This window comes from Rhinolophus hipposideros (assembly GCF_964194185.1).
Source record: "Rhinolophus hipposideros genome assembly, chromosome: 4".
Lineage (NCBI taxonomy): Eukaryota > Metazoa > Chordata > Mammalia > Chiroptera > Rhinolophidae > Rhinolophus > Rhinolophus hipposideros.
In genome coordinates, this window is record NC_138050.1 from 17,616,115 (window position 1) to 17,643,476 (window position 27,362).

At 38.3% G+C, this 27,362-nt stretch overlaps 1 protein-coding gene across 1 annotated transcript; it reads left to right on the top strand.

The window, feature by feature from the left end:
• Positions 1–13,513: 13,513 nt before the first annotated feature.
• On the top strand, positions 13,514–27,362 carry NUDT15 (nudix hydrolase 15). Its single transcript, XM_081045658.1, has 3 exons — positions 13,514–15,176; positions 19,474–19,670; positions 24,640–27,362. Exons 1-3 carry the CDS (start codon positions 15,022–15,024, stop codon positions 24,783–24,785), a joined length of 498 nt encoding a protein of 165 aa, XP_080901784.1. The 5' UTR covers positions 13,514–15,021; the 3' UTR covers positions 24,786–27,362.

A 27,362-nucleotide genomic window follows, 5' to 3' on the forward strand; every position in this document is an offset into this window, starting at 1 on the left:
CAGACAAATAACCACTTTATGCTTCTGATTCTTATCTGTAATATGAGAGAATAGAGATCCTCTGGGGTCTCTTCCAGTGTTAAAGTGCTACCATTCTGTCAACCCCCATAAATTACCCTCTTTTCCCCCAACAACCAACACAGGACAAACTAAAGTTGTTTCACTAAATCCCAGGTTTTCCAAATTGCTAGCTCTCATTTGTTTCATTAACAAATTTAACAAATTTAGAAAAGCTACATCAAAGTATTACATATTACAACTGATCGTTTTTTTTCCTGACCAGCTTGCCTTGTGTTCTGGCAGAGAAAAAAATGTCCTATTCCTGAGAGACCATTGCCCAGAGAGAGTGGCATATTGGAGTGTAGTAGTTGCACATAGAAAATGATTTTTCTTTCCTATGCAAACATGACGGTGCCAACTGAAAACAGAGCATACTGCCCTTCTGTCGTGGTGATGCTAGTCCCTGTGACACCTTGAGGTCCTCATTGGTTGAGGTATGAATTTGCAAGATCGCTGGCCAGGTTTAGGTATATGATTCATGGCTATGCAGCAAGGCTATACTAAACATCCATCCATCCATCCATCCGTCCGTCAGTCCGTCCATCCATCCATCCATCCATTGTATTCAACGCCCACCAAAGCAATGTAATGCCGTAGTGAAGACATGAGCTACAAAGCCAGACAACTTAGACTATAATCTCAACCCTACCACTTAAAATCCATGTTACACTGGGCAAATTATTTAACTTGCCCAGTGTCTTCATTGTGCCTCAGTGTCTTCATTGGCAAACCAAGGGTGATTGCTAAATGACCCACTTCAAAGCATTGTTTTGAGGATCAAATGACTTCATGAATATTTAGCATTTAGAACAGTGCCTGGAAGATAGTTCTAAAAATGTTACTTATTATCATTGTCATTATTCTTATTTGCTAGGTACTAAGTTTCCAAATAAATAAGCCACTTAGGAATTACATGGTTATGCTTAGAATGTAGAATATAAGCATAAGGATTTTTGTCTTTTTCATCACCCATGACCTTTAACAGTCAATTACTTATTTTGGACACTCAATAAATGTTCACTGAATAATTCAATGAATTAATTAATTAAATTAATCTAAAGCTAGTCAGGAAGTCAGCCAGGCATATGGATAATTTCCAAATGGTTGACTTGAATGCAAATATCGATTTTTTCGGTTTAAAAATTATATCTTGAAACTAATAGGTAAAGAAAACTTTTTCTTTTATATTTTATCTTTTTATTACTGGAGAAAGAATTTTATAAAGTTTATTCTGATAAATATCAGACTATTTCATCATGGCATTACAAAACCTTGAGTGCATACATTATAACCAAAGTGTCTGTATGTGAACAAGGTATTGTGAAAATTTTTAAGCAGTAACTTGCTGCCATCTTAAATATTGCTCAGAAATTGTTCATAATTTATGCATCAAATAAAACAAGTATCATTTCTATAACAAATCTATAGAGGATAGCTTATGCCTGAATTAATTGAGCATCTTCTGTGTTATTTTTTTTGAGGTTGTATCTTACTTGATACATGAATTAGTTTCCTGAATAGTTAATGTGAATAGGCATTTGAAAATAAATCCATTCAAACTTTAAAGTTTAATTATTATAGATTTATCTGTAGAACTCTCACATATTTAAATAATAAATTATAAAAGTGCTTTATGTTGTAATTATAAATATGATAGGTAATTAATTCACCAAAAGAAAAAAGGCAAACAACAATAACAAAAAAGGAAAAAATGAGGTTTAACTCTCACTGGAGTAATGGGATATCAAAACTGTGCCTAAAACCTAGTTGTAAATGAGCCTTTAAATTCTTCCTTTGTGAGGGTCAAATATATGGTGATGGAAAGAGAACTGACTCCGGGTGGTGAACATACAATGCAATCATATATAGATGATATATTATAGAAATGTACACTTAAAACATATAATTTTACTAACTAATGTCACCCCAATAAATGTAATAAAGATAAAAAAAGTTTGGGGCAGCAGGTTAGATCAGTTGGTTAAAGCGCGGTGCTCTTAACAACTAGGTTGCCAGTTCGATCCCCACATGGGCCACTGTGAGCTGTGCTTTCCACAACTAGATTGAAACAACTACTTGACTTTGAGCTGATGGGTCCTGGAAAAACACACTTAAAATAATTTTTTTTAAAGTTAAAAAAATAGATAAAAATGTTTAATTCTAAAAAATATATATGCCTTTGTTTAGGAAAGTTCATCTAAAATAATTCCATAAGACAGTTCCAGCTGACTTTATGATTTGAAATCCATCACGTTAACGTGGAGGATGGCTTCCCTTGGGCTACAGGCCATGGCCACTGGCTGTTGTACTCTTTGGCCCATAACACCCTAAGTGAAGGATACGCAAGTGAAAAAGAATCCAGTGTCAACCCTATCTTCTATGAATAGTAACAGAGTCAGCTGGTGTGAGCTGTATGGCCCGGTCCTGGTAAGCATTAATAACTCCAAATGAGATAAGGTTACATATGCAAAACAGGCTCCCCCAACAAATCTCAAACTTTTTGGTCTCAGGATGTTTTTACTCTTAAAAGTTGTCAAGAATCCCAAATAGCTCCTATTTATGTGGCTATATCTATCAATATTTACCACCTTAATTTTAATTTAACCCAGGAAATTTAGATGTATTTAGTTATTTTAAAAGTAACTATAATAACCTAGTACATGTTAACATAATAATATACTTTTATGAAAAACATTATTTCCAAAACAAAAATCACTAGTGAGAAGAGTGGCATTGTTTTATGCTTTTGCAAATCTGTGTCATGTCTAACTTGATAGAAGACAGCAATACTGTCATACCTGCTTCTGCATTCAGTCTGTTGAAATGTGTGTTTTGGTTGAGGTATGTGAAGAAAATATGTGCAGATATGTAGTTAGGAAAGAGGGGAGTATTTTATTAGCCTTTTCAGACAATTATGGATATTTGTCTTTGGTAGTATACCCAAACTCGATCAGTGGTAGTTTCTTAAAGATTTGCTGCAATGTGGAATCTGAAACAGTATTAATATCAATGAACTTTTCATCCTCTTACTTTGCAATACATTGGTCTATTGTGAAATGTAAGATTTTGTCCTGGCATGTGGTTTGAAAAACGGTTGGTTCACTGAGTTGTGTATCAATTCCAAGTGTTGGCATATTTACTATGAAACATTTTTACAATGACATTTGTTAATATTACCACTTATATCATCAGAAAAACCTTTCAGTACTGGGGAGCTGTCCAGCTTGGGGTGGCAAATAAGTTTCCCAAAATTCTCATTTCTGCTAGATAGCGTCAGTTGTATCATTTTATCAACATATAGTGTCAATTGTTTACCTTGAAATGACAGGGTCACTTTGTTCATTTTTGAGACAATGTCTACCAAATACCCAAGTCAGAAAACCACAGTTTGTCTATCAGTTCTTTGAAGTGAAAATGGTGACACGTGAAAAACAAAGCAGCGAGTTCAGCTCGCAACTCGATCACACAATTGTTTTCCTCAAGACCACTATCCTCCTTCCATTGCAGCACAAAGTACTTTATGAACACATCTCATTTCATTACACAGAATATTAAAAAGACATATACTTGTGGGTTGAGTTTTACTGAAATTAATACTGTTTCATCAAGAACATTCTTTAAATTGGCTTGTGCTCTGTGTGTGTGTGTGTATTGCGGTGAAGAATTCAATGACTAGTTTGGTGCCACAGCCTTGATTCTTTCTAAGTTCTAGCAGTTTCACCCACCATTGCTTTTGATCATAAGTGCAGATATCTACACAACGTAAAAACAAAAACAAAGTCTTAATATTATTATGAAAATAGCCTCACAGATCTCCTGAAAGGGTCTTGTGGCCTCACAGATCCCCTGAAAGGGTCTTGTGATCCCAGAAGTCTGTTGACCAAATTTGAGAACGGCTAGACTAAATGCTGCAGAAAGAAACTAGTCAAACCATAAGTGATAATGACTGAAAAATAAGAATTTGTTTTTACTCGTATGTAGCAATTTACAATATAATTTCTCATGCATGACCTTATTTGACCCTCATAATGCCCCCGTGAGGTGGCAGGTAAAGCTGGTATTCTTTTTCACACATATGAAGAAACATCCTTTGAACTAAGTGAAATGACATGCTCATCATCTTAGTGGACAAGTGATGGAGGTAGCATCAAAACCAGACTTTCTAACTCAAGGGCAGAATTTTTCCCATAAGATCACATTTTGTCTCTGCCCTACCATGGACTAAAGATCTGCTTCTCGCTTTCTTCCTTAATATGTCTGTAGCCTGTCCTCTGTTGATCCCCACCCCCCACCCTCACCCCATGCTGAATTTAACAGGAACCTTCACATAGTGGACAGCATAAGGAACTGCAACAAACGGCCCATGAAAGGAGTTGAAAGTTTGGGAGATTTTCTCCACAGGGAAAGTGACAACAGCCACCATGAAGATGGGAAATGGTAAACAGAGGGCATCTCAGCAGACTGCTTGATGCTATTCTGTATAGGCCATGGTGATGCCTTAGGAGCTGATAGAGCAATTGCTTGTAAGCAACCTGTATCCCTAGACGACTTCAGGCCGTGGCGCTACCCCACCAACATAAACGTTTTATGTCAGGACTGTTATGTGGAGAGAAACAAACTTTGTTCTTTAAGCCACCTCACTGTTACAACAGCTTAGTTTTGCCCTGATTTAACATGGCTTCATTCTTTCAAAATTTTAGCTCCTTGTTCACTCTTCCTCTCCTCAATCCTAATCCAGGGAAAATTCTTCATGATTTTAATACCCATAGAGGTGATCCTTCCAACCCCTCTACTTTTCATTGAAAGTACATTTAACAAGATCACCTTTGACCTCCACATTTTTAAATCAACGGGTCACTTCTCAGTACTCTGTTCACTGGACCTCAGTACTCCAGTGAACAGAGTACTGAGAAGTGACCCTTTGATTTATCAGCAGTGACCCTTTGATATATCAGTAGTATCTGGTCAGTCTCTTTGAAACACCTTCTGCATTTGGTTTCTGGAACACTACACTCCCCTGGCTTTCCTCCCATTTCTCTGGCATCTCCTTTGTTTCCTTTGTTGGTTTCTTCACATCTCCCCAACCAAAACTCAGGTTTTGTACTATTTCCTTTTTCTAAACACACTCATGCCCTTGGTGACGTCATTCGGTCTCTTATCAATAAGCTCAATATGCTCATCATGCCTACATCTATTTCTCCAGCCCAGTTCTTTCTTGTCCAGAACGCTAAACTCATAGAATCAGCACTGATTCAGTACTCATTCGGCATCTCCACTTCCATGTGTAGTAGACATTTCAAACTTACCATGTACAAAACTTAACTCCTGAATTTCCTTCCCAAACCTGCTTCTCCTGAAAGTCAATATCAACTGTATCTTTCCAGTTGCTCACATCCCATACTTTCTTGTATCTCCAATCCATCAGAAAATTCTGTTGACTCTACCTTCAAAATATATCTAGAATCCAACTACTTCTTAGTCCTTCCATGAATGTCACTGCTGTCCAAGCCACCATCATCACACCTGCGTTATTGCAACAATGGCCTCCCAGCGACTTCTTGCTCCTAGCAGCCAAAGGAGTACTATTAAAACATAAGTTAAATTGTGTCACTACTATGCACCTTAGAGTAAAAGCCAAAGTTCTTCACAGTGGCCTGCAAAGACATGAATTCAGACCTGATAACTAGGAAGACTTCATCTCCTATTTACTCTCTCTTGCTTTTTCCACTTCAAGCACACAGACCTCTGTGTTCTTCCTGGAACATATCAGGCATGTTTTTTGCAATCCTTCTGCCTAGAATGCTCTTCTCCCATATGCTACATGACTCACTCTCTCACCTTCAAGAAAAATATACGACAGAAAAACAAGCAGTGGAAAGATAACATGGGGTCAGGAATAGCACTGGAAGTATGTTGGCAATAATCATCCATACTAACAATCATCCATATTAACAAAACCACACTTAGGATCCACACTTTCCTGTTCTTCCCCCATTGATTTGGTTTTAGTGACAGTCTACCACGAGCAGGATGCTCTGTGGCTCGCTGATTTAATCCTCATGTTAGTTGGCCCATTTTACAGGTGACCTGTGCATATGACCTGCCGAGGGTATATGGGGCAACTGAGACTAGATTCTTTGGGCCTTCACTCAATCCTTTACAGAACCCCAGTGGCCCAAGCACAGCGAGATTCTACACTGGGGTAAACAAGTGTGCAAACGTGCTCAGCATCCTGTCCATGGCAGATTCCGTGTGAACTTCAGGATGAAGGAAGGTTCATAAGGCATAACCTGGTCTGAAAGGGGTTCGCAACCCAGTGGGGAAGGACCCAAGAGATTTTAAAAGTACTATACAAGGAGTCCTAAGTATGAGATCAGCAACTGCCATAGACACCATGTATATTGATTGCAAGAGTTCAAGAACCTCTCACCATATCCTTATGGGTAGGGCAGAACTGATTAGGTGGTTGTCTTGATAGTCAAGCAATGCCCCCAAATGTAAGGATTCAGGGGCTGACATCAATCTTGGCAAGATCTCTAACAGTTCCTGCAAAACTCCAAAATATTCCTCTTCTATTAAACATCTTTAGTGGCATAAATAGATCACAAGCCATGTTTATCAATCAAAAATAAAAATAAATATAAAAAAACAGTTGTAGGCAACTGATTAGTTACATAATTCGATACTTAGATATACAAGCAGGATATTGCTAAGAGCCTGTTTTCTTTTTTTTTTCTTGTTTTTTAAATATTTTTTTCAATTACAGTTGACATACAAAGGTCTGACAATTATGTTTGCAAACTTGTTGCAACACTATTGCTAACCTTTTTTATATCAGAGGGATTATTCATTACGAATTTGTACCAACTGGATAGTTAACCAAATTTGCTATGTGGAAGTGCTGAAAAGGCAGCATGAAAGTTAGACAACCTGAACTTTTTGCCAGTTCATGGCTCTTGCATCACGACAGTGCACCAGCTCACATGGCACCGTCTGAGAGGGAGTTTGTAGCCAGTACTTACTCCCTGATCTGACCCCCAATGACTCCTTTCTGTACCTGAAGATAAAGAAAATATTGAAAGGAAGACATTTTGTCGACATGCAGGACATCAAGGATAATACAACAACAGCTCCGATGGCCATTCCAGAAACAGAGTTCCAAAATTGCTTTGAAAGGTGGACTCGGTACTGGCTTTCGTGCATAGCTTCCCAAGGGGAGTCCTTTGTAGATGACTGTAGTGATATCCAGCAATGAGGTATGTAGCACTTTTTCTAGAATGAGTTTGCAAACTTAATTGTCAGACCTCGTATAATATTATATTAGTTTCAGGTTTATATTGGTTTCTCCACATTTCCCCAATCAAAATTCAGGTTTTGTACCATTTCCTTTTTCTAAATACACTCATGCTCTTGGTGATTGCATTCGATCTCTTAATTTTATCAATAAGCTCAATCAACATAGTGATTAGATATTTATATCACATGATCACCCCTATAAGTCTAATATCTGACACCATACATAGTTATTACAATATTATTGACTACATTTTCCATTCTCACCTTACATCCCTGTGACTGTTTTTTCACATCTTTTTTTCTTTCATCTCTCTCTCTCTCCTTTCCTTTCACACGCGCACACACACACACACACACACACACACCATAAAATCTACAATTTAAGTGCACAGTTCAGTGGCATTAAGTACATTCACATTGTTGTTCAACTGTCACCACTACTCATTACTAGAATTTTTTCATCTTCTCTAACCTACAGTATGTACCTATTAAATGCTAAATCTCCATTTTCTCCTCCCCCAAGTCCCTGTAAACCACCTATTTGTTTCTGTGAATTTGACTACTCTAGGTTCCTCATATGAGTGGAATCATACAGTATTTCTCCTTTTGTGTCTGGTTTATTTCACTTGGCACAATATCCCCAAGGTTCATCCATGTTATAGTGTCAAAATTTCATTCCTTTTTAAGGCTGAATAATATTCCATTGTATGTATATGCCAAATTTTGTTTATTCATCCATCCATGCCTGGGGAAAAACTGCAAGGATTCTTATGACCTAACTTGGCAAATCACAGATCATTATTCCTATTACATTCTATTGGTCAAGAAAGTCACTAAGGCTAACCCAGATTCAAAGGAAGGGATATTAAATTCCATTTTTCAATGGAAGGAGGAGCAAAGAATTTGACTAATATTATCTGTAATCTACCACAGGCTGATATCTGTCTGATATATTCATTTTTGGAAGGGATTAGCATTTTAATAAAAGAAATGCAAAAGAGAGCAATATACTTGTAATAGTCAGTTCCTAACATTCAAAATAGGATTATGATGTAAGGCCATATGCTTGCAAGTCAGATCGTTATGCTTTCTTTAAGAATATGAAGGACTAGGGCTAGACCATAAATTATAGATTTTAAAGAATGGAGGGTATCAATCTTTTTCTCCCTGTCCCTTAGGGATAGTTGTAAATAGAGAGGGAAAAGTAAGCAAAATGTCAGTTTTTCCTCTCTGTGATCGTCAGCCTAGAGGAGGAATGTTCATTAGATGAGTGGGGGGAATGTTGAAGGCAGAGGAGGATCCTTTTGTCCTGTGCCAGCCTTGTCACACTTCCCATTTGCGGCTCTGAGAGGGAGATTGCCTTGAAGAGTCCCCTGAATCAAAACACACTTGGTATTATAATATGGTACGGTCAGGCAGAGGGGGCTCTTCGCCACCCTTGGTTCCTGTGTGTGGACTCCAGATTTCTGACCTGCCTGGTCCCTGGGTACCACATGGATTCAAGGAAACTTGTCTTCTTACAATGTGGCACAAGCCACACACATCAAAGTCCTACTTCTGGAGATCTTAAGTGAAAAATAAGAAGGAAAAAGCTGACTGAGAAGCCAGCCATTTGAACCAAGACAGACTAAACATGATGTAAAAGGACTGAACTGTTTTGAACCAGATTGAATGTTCAATGAATTCTTTACAGACCTATATCCCAACTAGTAAGAGTTTTGTGAAGAAAATCAGAATTCTAAAAAACAAACAAAAAAAAAACAAACAGAAAAAAAGTAAGAAAGAATAAAAGAAAAAGAGAGAAAGCGAGAGAAGGAAGGAAGGAAAAAAAAAAGGGGGGAAGAAAAAGAAATTAAGAAATATTCTTTTTTTTTTTTTTGCACATCTTAATTGGAGTGAGTTCAATGTTTGATTCTGCTACAGTATATACTATATCATACTAAATAAAACCACAAGGTGGGTTCTTGAGTTTCAAACAGCTTTAAACATCAAACACAGGGACTGTCCGGAAAGAAAGAGGAAAAGAAACTGGGAAAGTTCAAACCAGACTTGGGTATGGGATAAGCACAGGGCTGCCCAGGGCAGGGTGTGGCAAAGGACAGCATCCAGGTATAGCAGCTCTGACCCCCATCAGGGTCCTGAGAAGGAGTTATGGGTGAAGAGAAATTGGATGTACCCTAACTGTATCATTCCATCTTATAACCTAACTGTATTAGAGTTTTTTTAGAAAAATAAAAGGCCTGCTTCATAATTCATTTCTAGGAATATTCTCCACTTTAGTGTAAATTGTGAAGACATATCAGACAATCTTCAGGGGAAAAGCTGACTTATTAATAATAAATAAATAGAAGAAGTATGGAAAATAAATTAGATAGGCTGTCATTAAGATGTTTGGGAGCCTGACAAAATAGCCAGTTTGGGGGAGTTAGCACCCTCCAGGCTGAGTATGCAATATTTTTGTGTGGACTGGAGGCAGGAGAATGGTGCTGACCTGGAATGGGGCAGGGGAGGGCCCCCCATGCCTGGGGACCCTTCCTTTCAGCTAGGAAGAAGTGGCAATACGAAGTTCTGTCAGGTTCTGATGCTGCAATAACTACTGGTATAACCTGTTCCACTACATGGGAACCCTGCAAAAGGGAGTTTTGATGTGTGGATTCTCTTATTAGAGTTTATAACATCTAAGTGGGTTGATTTACACTAGTGTAGAATTCATACACATCAGCTTGGTGCCTTTTTTTCTTTGCATAACCATTTATTTCACATGAATCATGCCGTCTTTTTACAGCATAAAGATTTGGGGAAAGACTATTTTCTGGTTTGCTTAAATATATTGAAACTATTTATTTTGTTTCACTGATATGAGGAGAGAAGCTTTCATTTAAGTATTCATTTATTGGGCACTTATGTGTTAATCGCTGTTCTGACTACATGGGACACTGAGATCAAAGACATTCTCCTTGAACTCAATGCTTCTCTGGGCTCTTCCTTCTCCCCAGCTCAGGCTCAACTCCTCTGAGGAACCTGCTTGCTCTGGCTCCAGCCTGAGGCTAGCTTCCCAGGAAATATCATACTCCACAAAGATACAATGCCATCCAAAAGGATGACTTTTTTTTTTTGATGATAACTTTTGACATTTAAGTAGAGCAGTTGTTTAGCTCTGCACTGTCTTGAAGCTCTTCACTGCTGAATTGCATCTTGACTTTTTCTGTCCTCAAGTCCACGTTGCACTTTATTTTGCTTTTAGTCAGATTTATTGAGGTTTACTATACATATAATTCACCCATTTTACTGTACAGTACTGTACAGTGCTGAGGTTTACTATACATATAATTCACCCATTTTACTGTACAGTACTGTACAGTGCTGAGTCATCCTGTTACCACCATCACAATTAAGAGGGAGAGCAGTTTCTTCACCCCGCAAAATTCCTCATGTACTTTTGTAGTCAACCTCCTCATACCACCAGCCCCAGGCAAATACTGACCTATTTTTTTTGTGTCTATAGTTTTGCCTATTCCAGAATGCTATATAAATGGAATCATAGCAGATAGCATTTTATATCTGATTTCTTTCACTAGCACAATGAAATTGATATTCATCCATGTCGTTGAGTGTATTTCCATCTTATGGATATACTGCAGTTGATTTATCCATTTACCAGTTGAATAATATTTGAGTTTTTCATTTTTTGATGACTATGAACAAAGCCACTATAACATTTGCATACAGGTCTTTGAACATAAGTTTTCATTTATCCTGGGTCATTATCTTGGGAATGCTGAGTTGTATGATAAGCAAATGCTTAATATCATACACACACTTTCCGAAGTGGTTGTACCATTTTGCATTCCTACCAATGTATGGGAGTTCTAACTGCTCTGTATCTTCACCAGCACTTGGTATTGCCAGTGTTTGTGGCGTTTTAAAAAAATCTTATTCATGTTAATAGATGTAAGAAGTACCCCAGTGTATTTTAAATTTTCATTTTCCTAATGACTCATGATGTTGAGCGTCTTTTTGTGTGCTTATCTCTTTTTAGTGAAATGTCTGTTCAATTATTTTGCCATTGAATGAATAGTTTGCTTTATTATTGGGTTTTGAGAATTCTTTACATATTCTAAATCCAAGTTCTTTATCAGAAATATGCCTTGCAAATACTTTCTCCCAAGTCTGTAGTGTGTCTTTTCATTTTCTTAGTTTCTGTCTTGGTCAGTTTGAGCTGCTCTAACAAAATACCATTGACTGGGTGGCTTTAACAACAGGCATTTATTTCTCACAGTTCTAGAGGCTGCAAGTCCAAGATCAGGTGCCAGCAGCTCCTGGTGAGAGCCCTCTTTCTAGCTTGTAGATGGCCACCTTTTTTTCTATTTCCTCATATATTGGGAGAGAGAGAGAGAGAGAGAGAGAGAGAGAGAGAGAGAGAGAGAGAGAGAGAGAGAGAGATCAAGCTCTCTGGTCTCTTCTTACAAAGGCACTAATCCTATCATGAGGATCCCACCTTCATCACCTAATTACTTCCCATTAGATAATTACATCATCTAATTACTTCCCAAAGTAATACTCTGGGGAGGAGGGCTTCAATATAAATTTCAGAGGGGATACAATTCAGTTTATAGCAGTAGCTCTAAAGAGAGTAAGTTCTTAATTTTGATGAAGTACAATTATTAGTTTCTCTTTTATGGATGCCTTTGGTGTCATACCTGAGAAAACTATGCCTAATCCAAGATCACAAATATTTTCTCTTAGTTTTTTCCTACACTTGTAGGTGTTTTTATTTAGGTCTACATTCCATTTTGAGTTGTTATATATGGTGTTAGGTATAGATCAAGGACGATGATAATTTGTATGTCAAATTGCAACAGCACCATTTGTTTAAAGATTATCTTTTCTCCATTGAATTGTCTTGGCAAATTTTTCAAAAATCAACTGACCATAAACATGTAGGTCAATTTCTAGCTCTTCTATTCTGTTTCATTGATCTATGTGTTTATGCTTTTACCAATACCACACACTGATTACTGTGGCTTTGTTCTAAGTCGTAAAATTAAGTGGCATAATTCCTCCATTTTTTAAAATAATTATTTTGTGGCAGGCCCGGTGGCTCAGGAGGTTAGAGCTCCATGCTCCTAACTCCGAAGGCTGCCGGTTTGATTCCCACATGGGCCAGTGGGCTCTCAACCACAAGGTTGCTGGTTCGACTCCTAGAGTCCCGCAAGAGATGGTGGGCTCTGCTCCCTGCAACTAACATTGAACAGGGCACCTTGACCTGAGCTGCCACTGATCTTCCAGATGGCTCAGTTGATTGGAGTGCGTCCTCTCAACCACAAGGTTGCCGGTTCGACTCCCGCAAGGGATGGTGGGCTGTGCCCCCTGCAACTAGAAAATGGCAACTGGACCTGGAGCTGAGCTGCGCCATCCACAACTAAGATTGAAGGACAACAACTTGACTTGGAAAAAAGGCCTGGAAGTACACACTGTTCCCAAATAAAGTCCTGTTCTCCTTCCCCAATAAAATCTTTTAAAATAATGATAATTATTATTTTGATTTTTCTAGTCCTTTGCATTTCCATATAAATTTCAGCCTGTCAATTTCTACTGAAAAATAAAAAGGCTTCTGGTATTTTGATTGGGATTTCATCTATTCTATATAAAGCAATTTAAAGAGAATTGACATCTTAACAATATAGTCTTCTGCTCCAGGATCATGGCATTTCTATTATTTAAATCTTCTTTAACTCCCTCAGTAACATTTGTTACAGGTCTTGCACATCTTTTGCTTAGTTTATCCCTAAGTATTTTATATTTTCTATTTTACATGATATTGCTTTTAAATTTGATTTCTTATTCTTCATTAATACAAAAATGATTTTGTATACTGACCTTTAATCCTGTGAACTTGCTAAACTCACTTATTTGTTCTAATAGATTTTTGTAGATTCCTTAGGATTGTCAGTGAATAAAGATAGTTACTTCTTCCTTTCCAATTTAACTATCTTTTATTGACTTTTCTTGATTTTATTGGTTGCACCAACCAGAACCTCCAGAAATATGACTAAAAGTGCTGAGAATGACTATCCTTGCTTCTTGCAAGTCTTAGTCTTTCACCATTGTATTGGTCTGCTAGGGCTGCCATAACAAAGCACCAAAGATTGGGGGGCTTAAACAACAGAAATTTATTTTGTGAAATCAAGGTTTCAGCAGGTTGGTTTTTTTCTGAGGCCTCTCTTCTTGGCTTGCAGATGGCTGTCTTCTCTGTGTCTTCATATGGTCTTCCTTGTATGTGTCCTAATCTCCTCCTCTTTAAGGACACCTGTAATATTGGATTAGGACCCACCCTAACAAACTCTTTTAATTTAATTAACTCTTTACAGACCTTTCTACAAAAACAATCTCATTATGAGGTATGAGTGGTTAGGATTTAAACATATGAATTTGGAGCAGGGCATGATTCTGCCCATAACAATAAATAATATGGTGTCAGCCGTAGGTCTTCATAAATGCCCCTTATCAGATTCCCTTTTATTTCTAGTTTGCTTAAAGTATTTGTTTAAATCATGGACGAGTGCTGAATTTTGTCAATTTTTTTCCTGCATCTATTATGGTAATTGTATGTGTTTCCTTTTTCCATCTGTTAATATGGTGAATTACACTGATTTTTTTTTTTCCCCCAATTTTAAGCCGACTTTGTATTTCTGGGAATAACCTATTCAGTTATGAGATATCTTTTTTATATGTCGCCAATTTTTGTGAAAATACTACAGAGTATCTTTGTGCTGCACCACACATTGAAGACGTGTTTGTTAAGTAGAAGAGATGCTATAGAAAAGTTTAATCAAAATTCATTTACTATAAAATGCAGAATAAATATATTCTTTCAAAATACCTAGGCAAATATCACAATTAACAGTTCAAAGAATTGAAAATGGTTGGAAGCAGGACTAGAGGGTAAGGTTCTTCTTGTTGCCATTTTTTGTACCATTTAAACTTTTAATTATGTGCACATTACTTCTGCAGAAGTAAAATAATTTGTTAACTAAAAGAAAAAAAAAGTAAATCCTCCCCATGCAGATAACAGTCACTTGTTTTTAGTTTGTTTCAACGACAACTCTGATTCAGCTGGGTCAGCTGTGTTGGTACATGGTGTGCAAACAACTGGAACAGTGACTGTTTTTTTCTCCTTAATAGGTAACTAACTCCCCAAATAATTTACTCTTTACCCATGATTTATGAATTCTGTTATTTACATTAGAATATTCCTACTCGATCTGTCCTTGCCCTGGTACCACACTGATTTGAAAATGAGTTTACGGTGGTGGAGAAAAAGGAATAGGATGTACCAAGACACAAGTTTATAAAAGCTGGTGGCTAGTAAGTGTGTGGTTTGGAGGAATCTGAGAGTAAAGACTGTGGCAACCGCCACAATAAGGGGCATCAGTAAAAACGAAGCCCTTGACACCTTGATTCCTTCGTGAGCAAACGCGAGGCCTCACAAGCTGCAACACCTCGCTGAGACAGAGCACCGTGCCCGAGGACGAGCCAGCAGAGGGCGAGGCGCTCGCGCGCCTTTGTTTCTGGCGCCTGCGCAGCACAGGAGGCGACGGTGATTCCCTCGGGGCGGGGCGAACGTCACTTACAGCTGTGGCCCTCCGGACGCCCCGCGCTACGATGGCCAGCGCGGAGCCGCGGGCGCGGCGGCCCGGAGTCGGGGTAGGAGTAGTGGTGACTAGCTGCACGCATCCTCGTTGTGTCCTCCTGGGGAAGAGGAAAGGGTCATCTGGAGCTGGCAGTTTCCAACTTCCTGGGGGTCACTTGGAGTTCGGGTGAGCAGTCCCGTGGCCAACCCGGGGAAGGAGGAACGAGCACAGAAGGACGGGCTCGCGTCCTCGGTGCGTGCGTCCTTACGTAAGAGCGCCGACGCGGCGTCGTTTGCCGCGCGCTCCTGTTCCTCCCCCTCGGGCCGCTGCGCCCCGCAGGAGCCGGCCGGCAGGGGGCGCTGAGCTGCGTAAGGGTGGAAGGCGGGTCTCCTCACTGGGTTGGGAGCTACGGCGGTGCTCCGGCTCTGCGCCAGCTCTGCTGCGGCTGCGGGTTGGTTGTGACATGGGTTTTTCGTAGTGCTTACACAGAAGAGACCGAAAGGGTGTGTTTATAAACCTCAAGCAATTCACTGTTGTCCGTTAAGACATTTGCACGGTTTCCCAGTGATTTAAATGTTCGCAGATAAATTTACTAGTTCCTGCCCACGTAGATTTAGTTGCGTTCTAACCAAGCAAATGGGCTATTAACATTCTGAGCCCCAGTTTTCCATCTTTAAAATGGGGAAGTAGGAGAAGTACTCTTGAAAGTCCCTCTCTGCTTTGGCCTTCTATGATTTGATGATATGTCAGACTGACAAAGTTGGACAGTTAAGAGGCATCTCTAAACAGGGTGAAGAAAACCTGAGATTGTGCTAAAAGGTGGATTCTGAAGTGAGAATAAGGTTCAAGTCAACAGCAGACACATAGCATTGAAAGCATTCAGATCCAGTGCTTATTTTTACTTTAGTATAATATAAAAAGTTTCAAACATATGTAAAAGTAGTGAACATAGTGAATCCTATGTACCCATCACTCAGCTTGTTTTTGTCTTATCTTTAGCACTCCTCCCCACGCCCCAAACTCACACAACCCTTATTTTCTATACTATTTATTACAAAGGAAATCTCAGACATCCTATCATACCACCCCTAAACAGTTAAGTATGTCTCTGTAATACACTGTAAAAAACATAACCACAATACTATTTTCACATATAACAAAATAATTCTTTAATATCATACCCAGTCTTTGCTGTTTACCCCAGTTGTCTTGAAAATGTCTTTTTACTGTTTTGTACCAATCGATATCAAAGGAAGGGCACATATTGCATGTGGTTAATACATTTTTTTTAATTTCTCAATTTTAACAGTGACGCCACTCTCCCCTTTCCCCCCATGCTATGTTGAAGACTATGTGTCCACCTATTTCTTACAAAGTGGTAGTTACAAGTTGAGGCCCAGTACTACTGCGTTTTAATCAGACTTCGTTCTTTATAAACTATGGAATTTGTATCTTTTAGCACATGGAAATTTTTAAACGGTCTTCAGAATTTTAAAAAGCATCAAGAAGTTTATTGTTTTCAGATAATTAAGATAAGCCATCAGATAAAAATAAATTTCTGGATTAAAAAGCAAATGGCAGGCCAGCCCAGTGGCTCAGGTGGTTGGAACACCATGCTCCTAACGCTGATGTCGCTGAGGTCACATGAGCCAGTGAGCTGCGCCCTCTACAGCTAATATTCGGAACAACAGCTCTTCCTGGAGCTGGGCTGCTGTGAGCAGCCGGAAGAGGTTGGCATGAGCTGCCATGGGCTGCCGAGTCAGGCTGTCGCTGGCTGCTGTGTGTTGCCGTGAGCGGCCCACTGATGACCAGCAACCGACTACCTCAGCCCGGCGGGAGCGCAAGGCTCATAATACCAGCATGAGTCAGGGAGTTGTGTCCTACACAACTAGATTAAGAAACAACAGCTTGAACTGGAGTGGGGAGGGAGGAAGGCGGAAGAAGGGGGGGAAAAAGCCAATGGCCCAGACAGACACTCCATATTGTACTTTGTCAATTGTTGGTGGTCATTTAGCCAAACTTAGATCACAAACTAAGTACTAGTTAGAATGTTTAATTGCTAGCGAGAACTATCTTAACAATAGCGAAAGAAAATGTTGGAATCTTGACTCAGAGACAAAAAGCCAACATGAACTTTAGTGAGCTTTTTACTAAGTACTAGATATTATGCTAAGCTCTTCACGTGTGCTTTTACTTATCTTTATGTAACTGATACACTAAGTGGGGCTAAATCTGACGGAAAACAAACCGGAAATGGCTTTATTTTCTCCTTCTGTTGTCTTGAAACATGATTTGTCTCCCTCTCTACTGCTCCATGACATTTCCTGCAAATTCTATTATTTTCCTGTCTTTTGATTTTAAAAATAAATCACATTTTGGTCATTATGATCCACTTCCAAGCATTTATCTTTCTCCTGTGGTGGGGAAGGGAGGTTGGGCCATTGTTTTTCTCTTTCTCCACCTCCTCTCACTGTTTCTGGTTTCCTTTCTTTTCCCATGTGTTGGTGAAGGAGGGGAGAGGGCAATCCTTTTACAGGACTGGTTCTGCTGTGGTCTGTCCATTGGTGCCCTCTGGGTGTGGTATTGACATGTACTCTCTTTCTTTGTGGTATGTTTGCTGGTTATCTGGAAGTCCTTCAAGGACTTCTACACTGTATAGTTCCCTGACATAGGTGGCTGACTTATTGTGACACTGACCCCCCACCGTTAGCTCTAGCATTTAGCACACCACCCTACATTTTCTTTCTGCTGGAATCCCCAGCAGTCTGTTACAGCATCTGCTTGGCCCAAAGGAAATTCACAATGGGAATAATGCTTTCACTGCTGCCCTTTTTCCTTGCTCAACCATTGTGGGCTGCTCTACCCAGTCTCCTTCCTTCCAACAGTGGGAATAAGCACCAACCTCTGTATTCACATGCATCCCTACACACCAAGCGACACATTTCAGACTCACTCAAGAGCTCTTACCCTCCTACCACCTCTACTCTGATGCATTGGGGAAGGCCTGTGAGTTTCCACAACTCACCATGCACATCTTCCGCAGGTATCTCCTGTTGCGACCTGCACAACACAAGCCGTGGGAAGGCGAGGGAGGCAGCGAGGGTTAAACTATAATAAAGAGACAAAGACTCAAATACAGTTAAACCACAGAGGACCAAGGGACTCACAGCCTTAAGAGACTGGAGCCCCGAATCAGGTCACCGTGGGTATTTATTGATTTTTTACAATAGAAATCACATGATTAGGGGCACGGTCTGCGAAACTCTTACACTACACAATAATCACTCATTCCAAATCCCATAATTGTCCCAAAGCAACCGATGCATACCATCCCCCAAATGACCAAGGTGCGGTGTATACAATCCCTGGAGGAACAAGTCTCACAAGATAAGATTATCCCATGAGCCAAACAGGAGGAGCGAGATGTTATCGCTCTAATGGGTCCATTACACCTGAGGGTATAGGACAATAGTTGAGGCATGTGTCAGCAGCTTCTCAGAAGAGGAGGGGCACAGCTACCTCCTAACTTTACATTAGCTCATGGGGGTCCTAGGGGGGTCCCGTCTGGCTTAAGTCGTTCCTCCCATGAGGAAACTTACTCGTCTTTGACTGCAGACCTTGCTTACAAGGACCAAACACGGAGACTTAGGGTAACATAAACTCAACTCCAATGAGGGACAATCTCACAGGGTAATCTTCCACTAAGGAAAGACTGGGGAGGACAGACTGCTAGGTTGCTGTGTGACTACAATATCGTTCTTGGGAGTCACACCCAGTCTCTAGGACTAATTCTCCTGGAGTACCCCTCACTGGCTAGGGGGCAGAATTGGCCCCTGATCAGGAGGAAAGGAAACATTCCTACCAGGCTGAAAACTCACAACATTCCTATCAAAGATCTGTCTTTGTATGTAGACTGGGAGGGGTAAGGGTCAAAAGACTGGTCTGACCTTCCTTAGCAAACCCTAGAGTTCACATGGCATCTGTTTGCTCTTTTTGTCTTCTTTGTAATGTAGAGGTGTGTACTGCCTATTGTTCTCAATTGTGAGGCTTAAACCCAAATTCTGAGAATAGAGAAAAAGACATAGTCCAGTTCTTGATACAACAACCCCGTGAGAAACTAACATTATTCTCTTTCTACTTATCCAAGGTGGAAAGTAATGGACTTCGAATTCAAACTAGGTCTGGATGACTCCAAACCCTATTCTCTTAACTAATACATTAAATTGCCTCCTGATTACAAACTGCTACCAGGCATGTGAATTAGTGCTGAATTGGCTAAATGTTCATTTTGTTGTCGTTGTTCAGTATGAAATCCTTTTTTTCTTCAGATAACTAGATATAGGATATGCGGAATGTCAAAGGCAGGGTTTGATTTATTGTTCTAAAGCATTCTTTTTGCTTTAGAAGTTGCTAGCCAAGTATTTCTGGCAACACAAAATTACATAAATAGAACTGAATATAATAGTGTGTTTCTGTTTTCCAGTGAAAGCTGGGAAGAATGTGCTCTAAGGGAAACCTGGGAAGAAGCAGCACTTCACCTGAAAAATGTTCGTTTTGCCTCAGTTGTGAATTCTTTCATTGAGAAAGAGAATTACCATTATGTCACAATATTAATGAAAGGAGAGGTGGATGTGACTCAAGATTCAGAACCAAAGAATGTAGAGCCTGAAAAAAATGAAAGTAAGAGAATTATTTATAATCATGTTTTTTTGGTGTTTGTGTGTGTGTGTGTTTTGAGGAGAGCATATCATCTGAAGGAATATTATATTGTGTTGCCAGGTGGGCAGAATTAGATTCTCTTCAGATAGAACTTAATATACTTAAATCCTGGAGTCGCAAGGACATACTAGGAAAGAGTACTGGCTGTGGAGCCAGACTAATGGCTTTGCATTCTGATTCTTGCACTTAGAGCTTTGTGACCTTGGGCAAGTTATCATCATCTCTAGGTCTCCTTTCTAATCTATGATAATAGTAACTGCCTCAGATGATTGTTGTAAGGGTAAAATAAGTTAATACATATAAAGAACCCAATGAACACAGTAAGTATTCAGGAAATGTTAGTTTTCTTATTGGTGTTTAATTTTATTACAAACTATGATTTTCAGTAAAACATTAAACTGCCTTCCTCAGTTTTCTCACCTGTGCAAGAGAGGTAGTAACTTTCATAGAGAATGATTAACCTGACAAAACAGTTGGATTGAGTGCTCTGAAAGTTTTAATGGCGATAACTGATATTATTTACTGCACGTTAAGCATTGTTCTAAGGGTTTTGCATGTATCATCTCCCTTCAAATTTCATAAAACTCCATGAAAAAGGAACTAACGAGAAAAATATCAAACTTACTGAATATATCACTTGCCATATGAAATCTTGAAATCTTATTCAGGAGGTCTCATGTACTGGACCTCCCCTCTAAACATTTAATTTCTTTTCTAATGTGGAAGAATCTTTTAACAAATACTCGTTGAGTACTGTGTGCCGGACACTGTTCGAGGCAGGCCCTGAAGAAACAGTGGTATGTAAAGCAAGTCCCTGCCCTCCTGGGCTTTACATTTTAGTGAGTGCAAAGGCAGCAAAACAGCAGATGTTTTACAATAGCAATGATAAGGAATAAGAAGAAAAATAAAGCTGTGTAAATAAAGCTGTGCAAATATATATATATATATATACACACACACATATATATCACAGTATATACCAAATATATATATATACTGTGATATATGTGTGTGTGTGTATATATATATGTATATTTGGTCTTCATCCCTTTTTCCTGACACAAAATGCTTAAAACCTTTATAATTTCCTGAGTGATAGAGACGAGAGGAGCATCTTTTGTTATCCATAATATGCCCCTTTTCAACCATACCTGAGTCTATGCTAATGAGATGAATGGTGGCTGGGAGCCCCTAGGTAGATTCAGGATGGGGGCTGGACACCAGAAAGACCATGATTACACAGTTGGAACTTTAAACTCCATCCCCAGGCCCCACCTAAGGGGAGGGACCAGGGGATTGAGATTAATCACCAATGGACAATGATTTAATCAACCAGAGGTTCTTATGGAATGGAACCTCCATAAAAACCCTACACAACTTGGAGAGCTTTTGAGATGGTGAACACATCAAGGTACTGAGAGGATGGCATGCCTGCTTGGGGAGCGCATGAAAGCTCCATACCCCTTCCCCATACCCGGACCTTTGCATCTCTTCCATTTGGCTATTCCTGAGCTATGTCCGTTACAATAAACTGGTAACATCAGTAAAGTATTGTCCTGAGTTCTGTGGGCCATTTTAGCAAATTATTGAACCTGAGAAGGGGGTTGTGGGAACCCCCGATTTAAATTCATGTGGTCAAAATTACAGGAGGCCAGGACTTCCTGGTGGCATCTGAAGTGGTGACGGTAGGTGAAAATGAACTCTTTAACTTCTGGGATCCCACCCTAACTTTAGGTAGACAGTGTTAGAATTGAATTGAATTATAGGACAACCAATTGATGTTTGGAGAGTTGAAGAATTGGTTGGTATGGGGAATAACTCCATACATTTGGTGTCAAAACTGTTGTAAGTAAATATAGCTCAGATTTTGCTAGTTCATTTTGGGTGATTCCAAGTAGTTACTTATTTTATAAAACATTTTATATGACTGAATAAAATGCTTTTGGGTAGAACAGAATAAAAAGCCTTTGAATAAAAGGCTTTTGGGTAGAACATGCCTGTCTGTTCAATCAAATCAATCTGTAAAACATTTTAGACATGACTTAGTCATTCTACAAATATCACTTCCTCAGGCCTCTGCATACATATCCCCTTCTCAGAGGCCCTTCCTGACCACCCTGTCAGCACACACACACCACTACCCTTACACAGCTTTATTTTATATATATATATTTGGCATATATATATATATATATATGTATATATATATATATGTATGTATATATATATACACGTATATACATATATATATACGTATATATCACAGTATCACACAGAAACACCCAAAAAGTATCCAAAGGCCTTTAATTGGCCTAGGATACTATTAAAAGTATTCATGCCTAGAGAAGCAGAAGGCAGGAAACGTAGGTAAGAAATGTGCTAGGTTCTTTGGAGGTGTTCTCTACAACTCCCTCCTAGCTCTCACATCCCTAATTATCCCAGATAAAATGAGGAACAGGAGAGGGGAGAGCCCGGGAAAATAATAGTGGAAACAAAAATCAATAGTCTTGGCATTCTGAAGCTGTAGGGAGAAGCATTCAATTAATTGTCCTTTTAGTATTAAATTGAAATTTAAATGTGTATATTTCTATTTTAGTACTTTTTGTAGGGCTCAATTTACTTTTTTAGGAAGCAAAATATAGTACATGTAACTGGTATTTTTAAAATTAGTTTTGAGGTGTAATTTATTCCAGTAATAGCACATATTATTATTTTAAGATAGGGCACTCAACTTGAATGAACATTTCCTTATTTTTATCTTTTCTATGGGCAAAATATCCTGAGATTAGAAGAGTCAAACCAGATTAAATAGTTGTTTTTCTGCTTAGTATCCTTCATGAGAAGCAGATACCGAAACCACTCCTTAGTAGAGAAGGTGCTGAGGAGACAGCTTTTATGGAAGAAGTCTCATTCACCCAGGGGGCCACTTGCCATCTTCTGTCCTCCTCCCGCCAAATCTGGCCTCTGCAGAGATTTGAGTTGCCGAACCCTGGTTTAAATCGTAACTTCTCATCTTGTTCTTCTGAGTTGCAGACTTGTATTTCTAGTTGTTTTCTAGGCAGCTTCCCCTAATACTCAGAGGGCACCTCAAATTCAGCTCAACAATTTAACTTCACATCATACCTTTTTTCCTTTAATGAACTTTGAATCCATAAAGAACAGGTATCTTTGACTCTTCCAAGCTTGACACTGCCTGGCTCATAACCAAGGTTAGAATATGTTGGACAAAGGAACAAGAGAATGAATCTATTAATACAAGCAAACCTCTTTCTGTGAGATTCTCTAATATGGTATCTAGATTGGCTTACTTTTTAAAGAACTTCTAAGATTATTCTACTTTATGAAGTACTATATTAGAGTTTTTGTTACTATATCATTGTATTTTTTTTCTACTAGAATATAGTATTTTGGGTAGTTTTTAATGCTTTGTGATGTTTTTTATTCATTTATATAACTTTCTGAGTTTGTCCACCTTCATTTTGCTAACTTTCTGACATGCTAGTAATCTCAAACCAAGCGGTATGATTTTACAAGGCCCAATGTTACTAGCAACAAATCAGATTTGATCAGAAATACCTGTTCCTCTCTCTGTCCCTTAGTAATAATATAGCAGGAACTATTTTCATTTTTTCCCCCAGTTGAGAGCTCTTGCTGATAACCAGCTGCAGCCTGGCCAAGGTGCAATGCTTGGTGGGTCTTTGTTTTATTTCTACTAGAAAGATGCAGTCTCTGTCCCATCTATATCAGATCCTGGATGTGGATGTCCTGCCTCAGTTTACCAGTCACTCAGCTTTCCTTCAACCATCCGATCATCATTCAGAGGATCATCCAGACACTTCCTTTTCTAGGAGACAGGATAAACTTTACTGATAGCTCTCTTGAGACTTAGTTAATTCAGCATCTTGCAGCACTTTTTTTTTTGGAAGGATCTCTCTCTCTCTCTCTCTAATCTATCATCGATCTAATCTTATCTAATCTATTTTATCTAATCTAACTATCATCTATCTATCTGCCCTGTTTCCCCCCAAATAAGACCTAGCTGGACAATCAGCTATAATGTGTCTTTTAGGGCAAAAATTATAGTAAAATAAGACTGGGTATTATATTAAGTTTTGCTCCAAAAGACGCATTAGAGCTGATTGTCCGGCTAGGTCTTATTTTTGGGGAAATACAGTATCTGTCATCTATCTTTCTCTCTCTCTCTCCCCTGCCCCTCCCCTTTCTCTCTCAGTGTGTGGTCAGGGTTGCTAGTTAGTCCTTCCTGAACTTGTTCCAATTTCATGGATTCTACTTTCATGTTATTTACATTTAAATCACCAAAGCAAATACCATTCCCTAGAATATTTTTCTAGGATTTCAAGTATTTTACAACTAGTAGAACTGTTAAATCTTTCTTGTTTCAATAGATTTCTTTTAAAAATCAGCTCCTTCCGTATTTATCTTTCTACGATATACCATGGCAGAGTATTTTTTATTCTCTACATAGCTGCCATTACTTTTTAAGAGATGGAAGAGAGCATAGAAATTGTGTAATGCATCTTATTTTATGGATGAGGAAACTGGTTTATTTTAATGTAATGTAACCTGTAGTATGTAAAGTTCTGTGCATTTTGTTTAGCTAAATATTGAAATGAAAACGGAATCATACAAAATCTGAGTTTTGCCACAGTGTGGCCCTTGTAAACTTGGCTTCATGTTCAAATAACGACATATTTTAAATGATCACCATTATCTTAAGATCTCCGTTCTAAATGCAAATTGTTTGTATAGCCAAGCTAATGCACAGCAGCAGCACTAGTGCACTTTATCAGTAGTAAATTCTTTTTAAAAATTTTAACCCATTTTTTCCAAGTATAGGTTAACTTGCCAAAATAAATATCCTTTGCTTCTTTTCAACTAAAAAAATTGACTTGGTATCTTCCTTTTCTAGGTTGGGAGTGGGTTCCTTGGGAAGAATTTCCTCCGCTGGACCAGCTTTTCTGGCCACTGAGTTGTTTAAAGGAACAAGGTTACGATCCATTTAAAGAAGGTCTGGATCATCTGGTAGGATACAAAGGAAGCCATGCCTTTGTATGATGAGGATGAAGAGGAAGATTCCCTGATTTCTTTTTTTTAAAGACCAAAAAAAGATCTAGAGAATTAAAAACATCTACATTTCAGAACAACTCCATTTTATCTAAAAAGTTCCATATCATCACCAGTTTATTTTCAGTCTCTTAATATACTTACTACCCTTTCAGCCAGTATTTGTGAAAATTTTTCTGGGATTTTTGACGAGTTGTATTCCAGACTCAGAAAACGTGCTAAGTGGTGCTGTTGTGGTTTATATGCTTTCCATAGTTCTCTCTGCTAGTTACTGTGTAGTTTGTCATTACCAGCTTGCATGGAGTAGAATGCCGAATTTGCCTTAAGTGTTTCAGTTCAAATAGAGACCCTAATTCAAATGCTAACACTGTATGCCTACAGTAGAACACATCAGGTTTGTTGATTTTCCTCTTCTGTTTTATCTAAAACAAAAACTTTTTGGTACTATATATTGATAGTCCTTGAAACTAGAGTGAACAGGACAGGTTATTAGAGGATATTTCTATTTCCTAGGCTTCTGATTGGGAACCTAAACCAAGAGAAGTGAGGCAAACCTTCTAGGATCTGTATTCTATCATTAACAGGCCATCTGATTTTGAATTTCTCACTTAATCTCTGTGAGATCCAGCATCCTTATATGTAAAATGAGATTAGACTAGGGCAGTGGTTCTCAAAGTGTGGTCTGGGTTAAGTCTTTGAGACCTTTTTTAGGATACTCAAGATCAAAGCTGTTTCTATAATTCTAAGACAGGATTTGCCTTTTTACTCTCATTCTTTCATGAGTTTTCCCTACGCTACATGATGTGTGATGTATCAGATTGAATGCCAAAGTACAGATATGAGAATCCAGCTCTTCCATTAAACCAGACATTAATTTGCAAAAATGTAAAAGAATGCCACTTTTATTTTTCTTTTGCTTTAGTAAAATAATGATTTTTCATAAAAGTTATTTATGTTAACATGTGATGGGTTTTTGTTATTTGTAAATGAATAAATATAAAATTCTTAAAATTTCTTGGTTTTAATTCTTAATATGATAAATATCACTAGATAAAATGCTACAAAAACTCCTTGGGATACCCAGTAATTTTTAAGAGTATAAAGGGGTTCAAAACAAAAAGTTGAAGAGCTGCTGGATTAGACCATAAGTTCACATTCTTTTCTTTCAAGCCCACTTCTGTAAAATTCCATGCTTCTCCTGGAAGTAGTTACATTTGAATTTTGTCCTTTCAAGAGACTCAGGTACTTTTGTAATACATGCTACAAAAGATTTCCAATAACTAGATATCATTTTTTAAGTTCTTAAAACTTAAAAAGTTGTTTGCTTTTTCAAAATTGCATATGTACGTTGTGTAATTTACCATTTATAAATCTCATTTTCTATTAATTTTATTTTTACATCCTTTTTTGATTTTAGAATGTTTGAAGAGCTCAACTATAAGAAGTGTATATTCCTTGAACTTCAGATACATTGATGTATTTCACAATTTTTTTTCCTACTATTTGATTACTTCATATCCATTAGTGGCTTGCTCATTATTTTCACTCCCTTCTTCAATTGACTTAAACCATGTCCCTGGCTTCTTCCTACATGGTAGACATTTGAGTCTTGGTAAGAAACCAGGCAAGTCTTATGGATGAAACTCTTCCATAGGTTTATCTCCAATGTACTTGATTGGGAATTCATTTTATAGCTTTACTTATTACAAACTTGTAGTTTTACCATAGCTTCTACTCTAAATTTTTAGTAGACAAACTGAGGAGTTTGTGAGTTTTTTTAATTTGTTTTTTGTTTTTTTGTCTTAATTCACCCAACTATACATGAAGGTTTATTTCAATGGAAAGAAAAAAACCAACCTGTCTTATTTATAGAAAAAGTAAACAGATAAGAGTTTCACATCAGAAGGGATTGCATTTACCTCAGCATCTAATATTCTCAGTTGGCATACAGCAACCATTCAGTAAATATTTCTCTAAGTGAGTGAATGAATGGAGCAGGATTGAGAACTCTTCAGGAAAGTTAATTCTTAGATGGTTTGAGAGTTCCCTTTAATAGAAAAAACTAATGCTGACTACTAACAATATTTTCATAAAATTAAATGTCACCTAGAGTTCCTGACTCTGCCAGGTTAAGTCTGAAATATCTCTTCATCTATTTGCTAAATCAAGCCCTGAGGTGTCCTGTCTCAGCAAGTCTCCAGTACTGACTCTGCCGACATTCTAGCAAAAGCCATCCCAGTGGAGCATGATGTGAATTCAGCCTCCCTTAGATTCACTTGGAAGAGACACTTTGTTATCCATACTGCCAGCTTTCCAAAGAAGCCAAATACTTTCAGATGAAATATTTCTTCTTTGAGGCACCAAGGATCATGTTGACCCAGGATTATGCAGGAGAGCTCAGGGAGTCATCCCTATAGGAGAAAACAGTTTTCTTCCGATATAAAAATCACACATTGATACTACCTCTCTATTTTAAATTATTAGATTATTTATGTTGTACATAGAAATCAGTGCTGCACTTAAGCAGTGTTTATGAAAAATGCAAATTAAAGATAATATACCTTGACT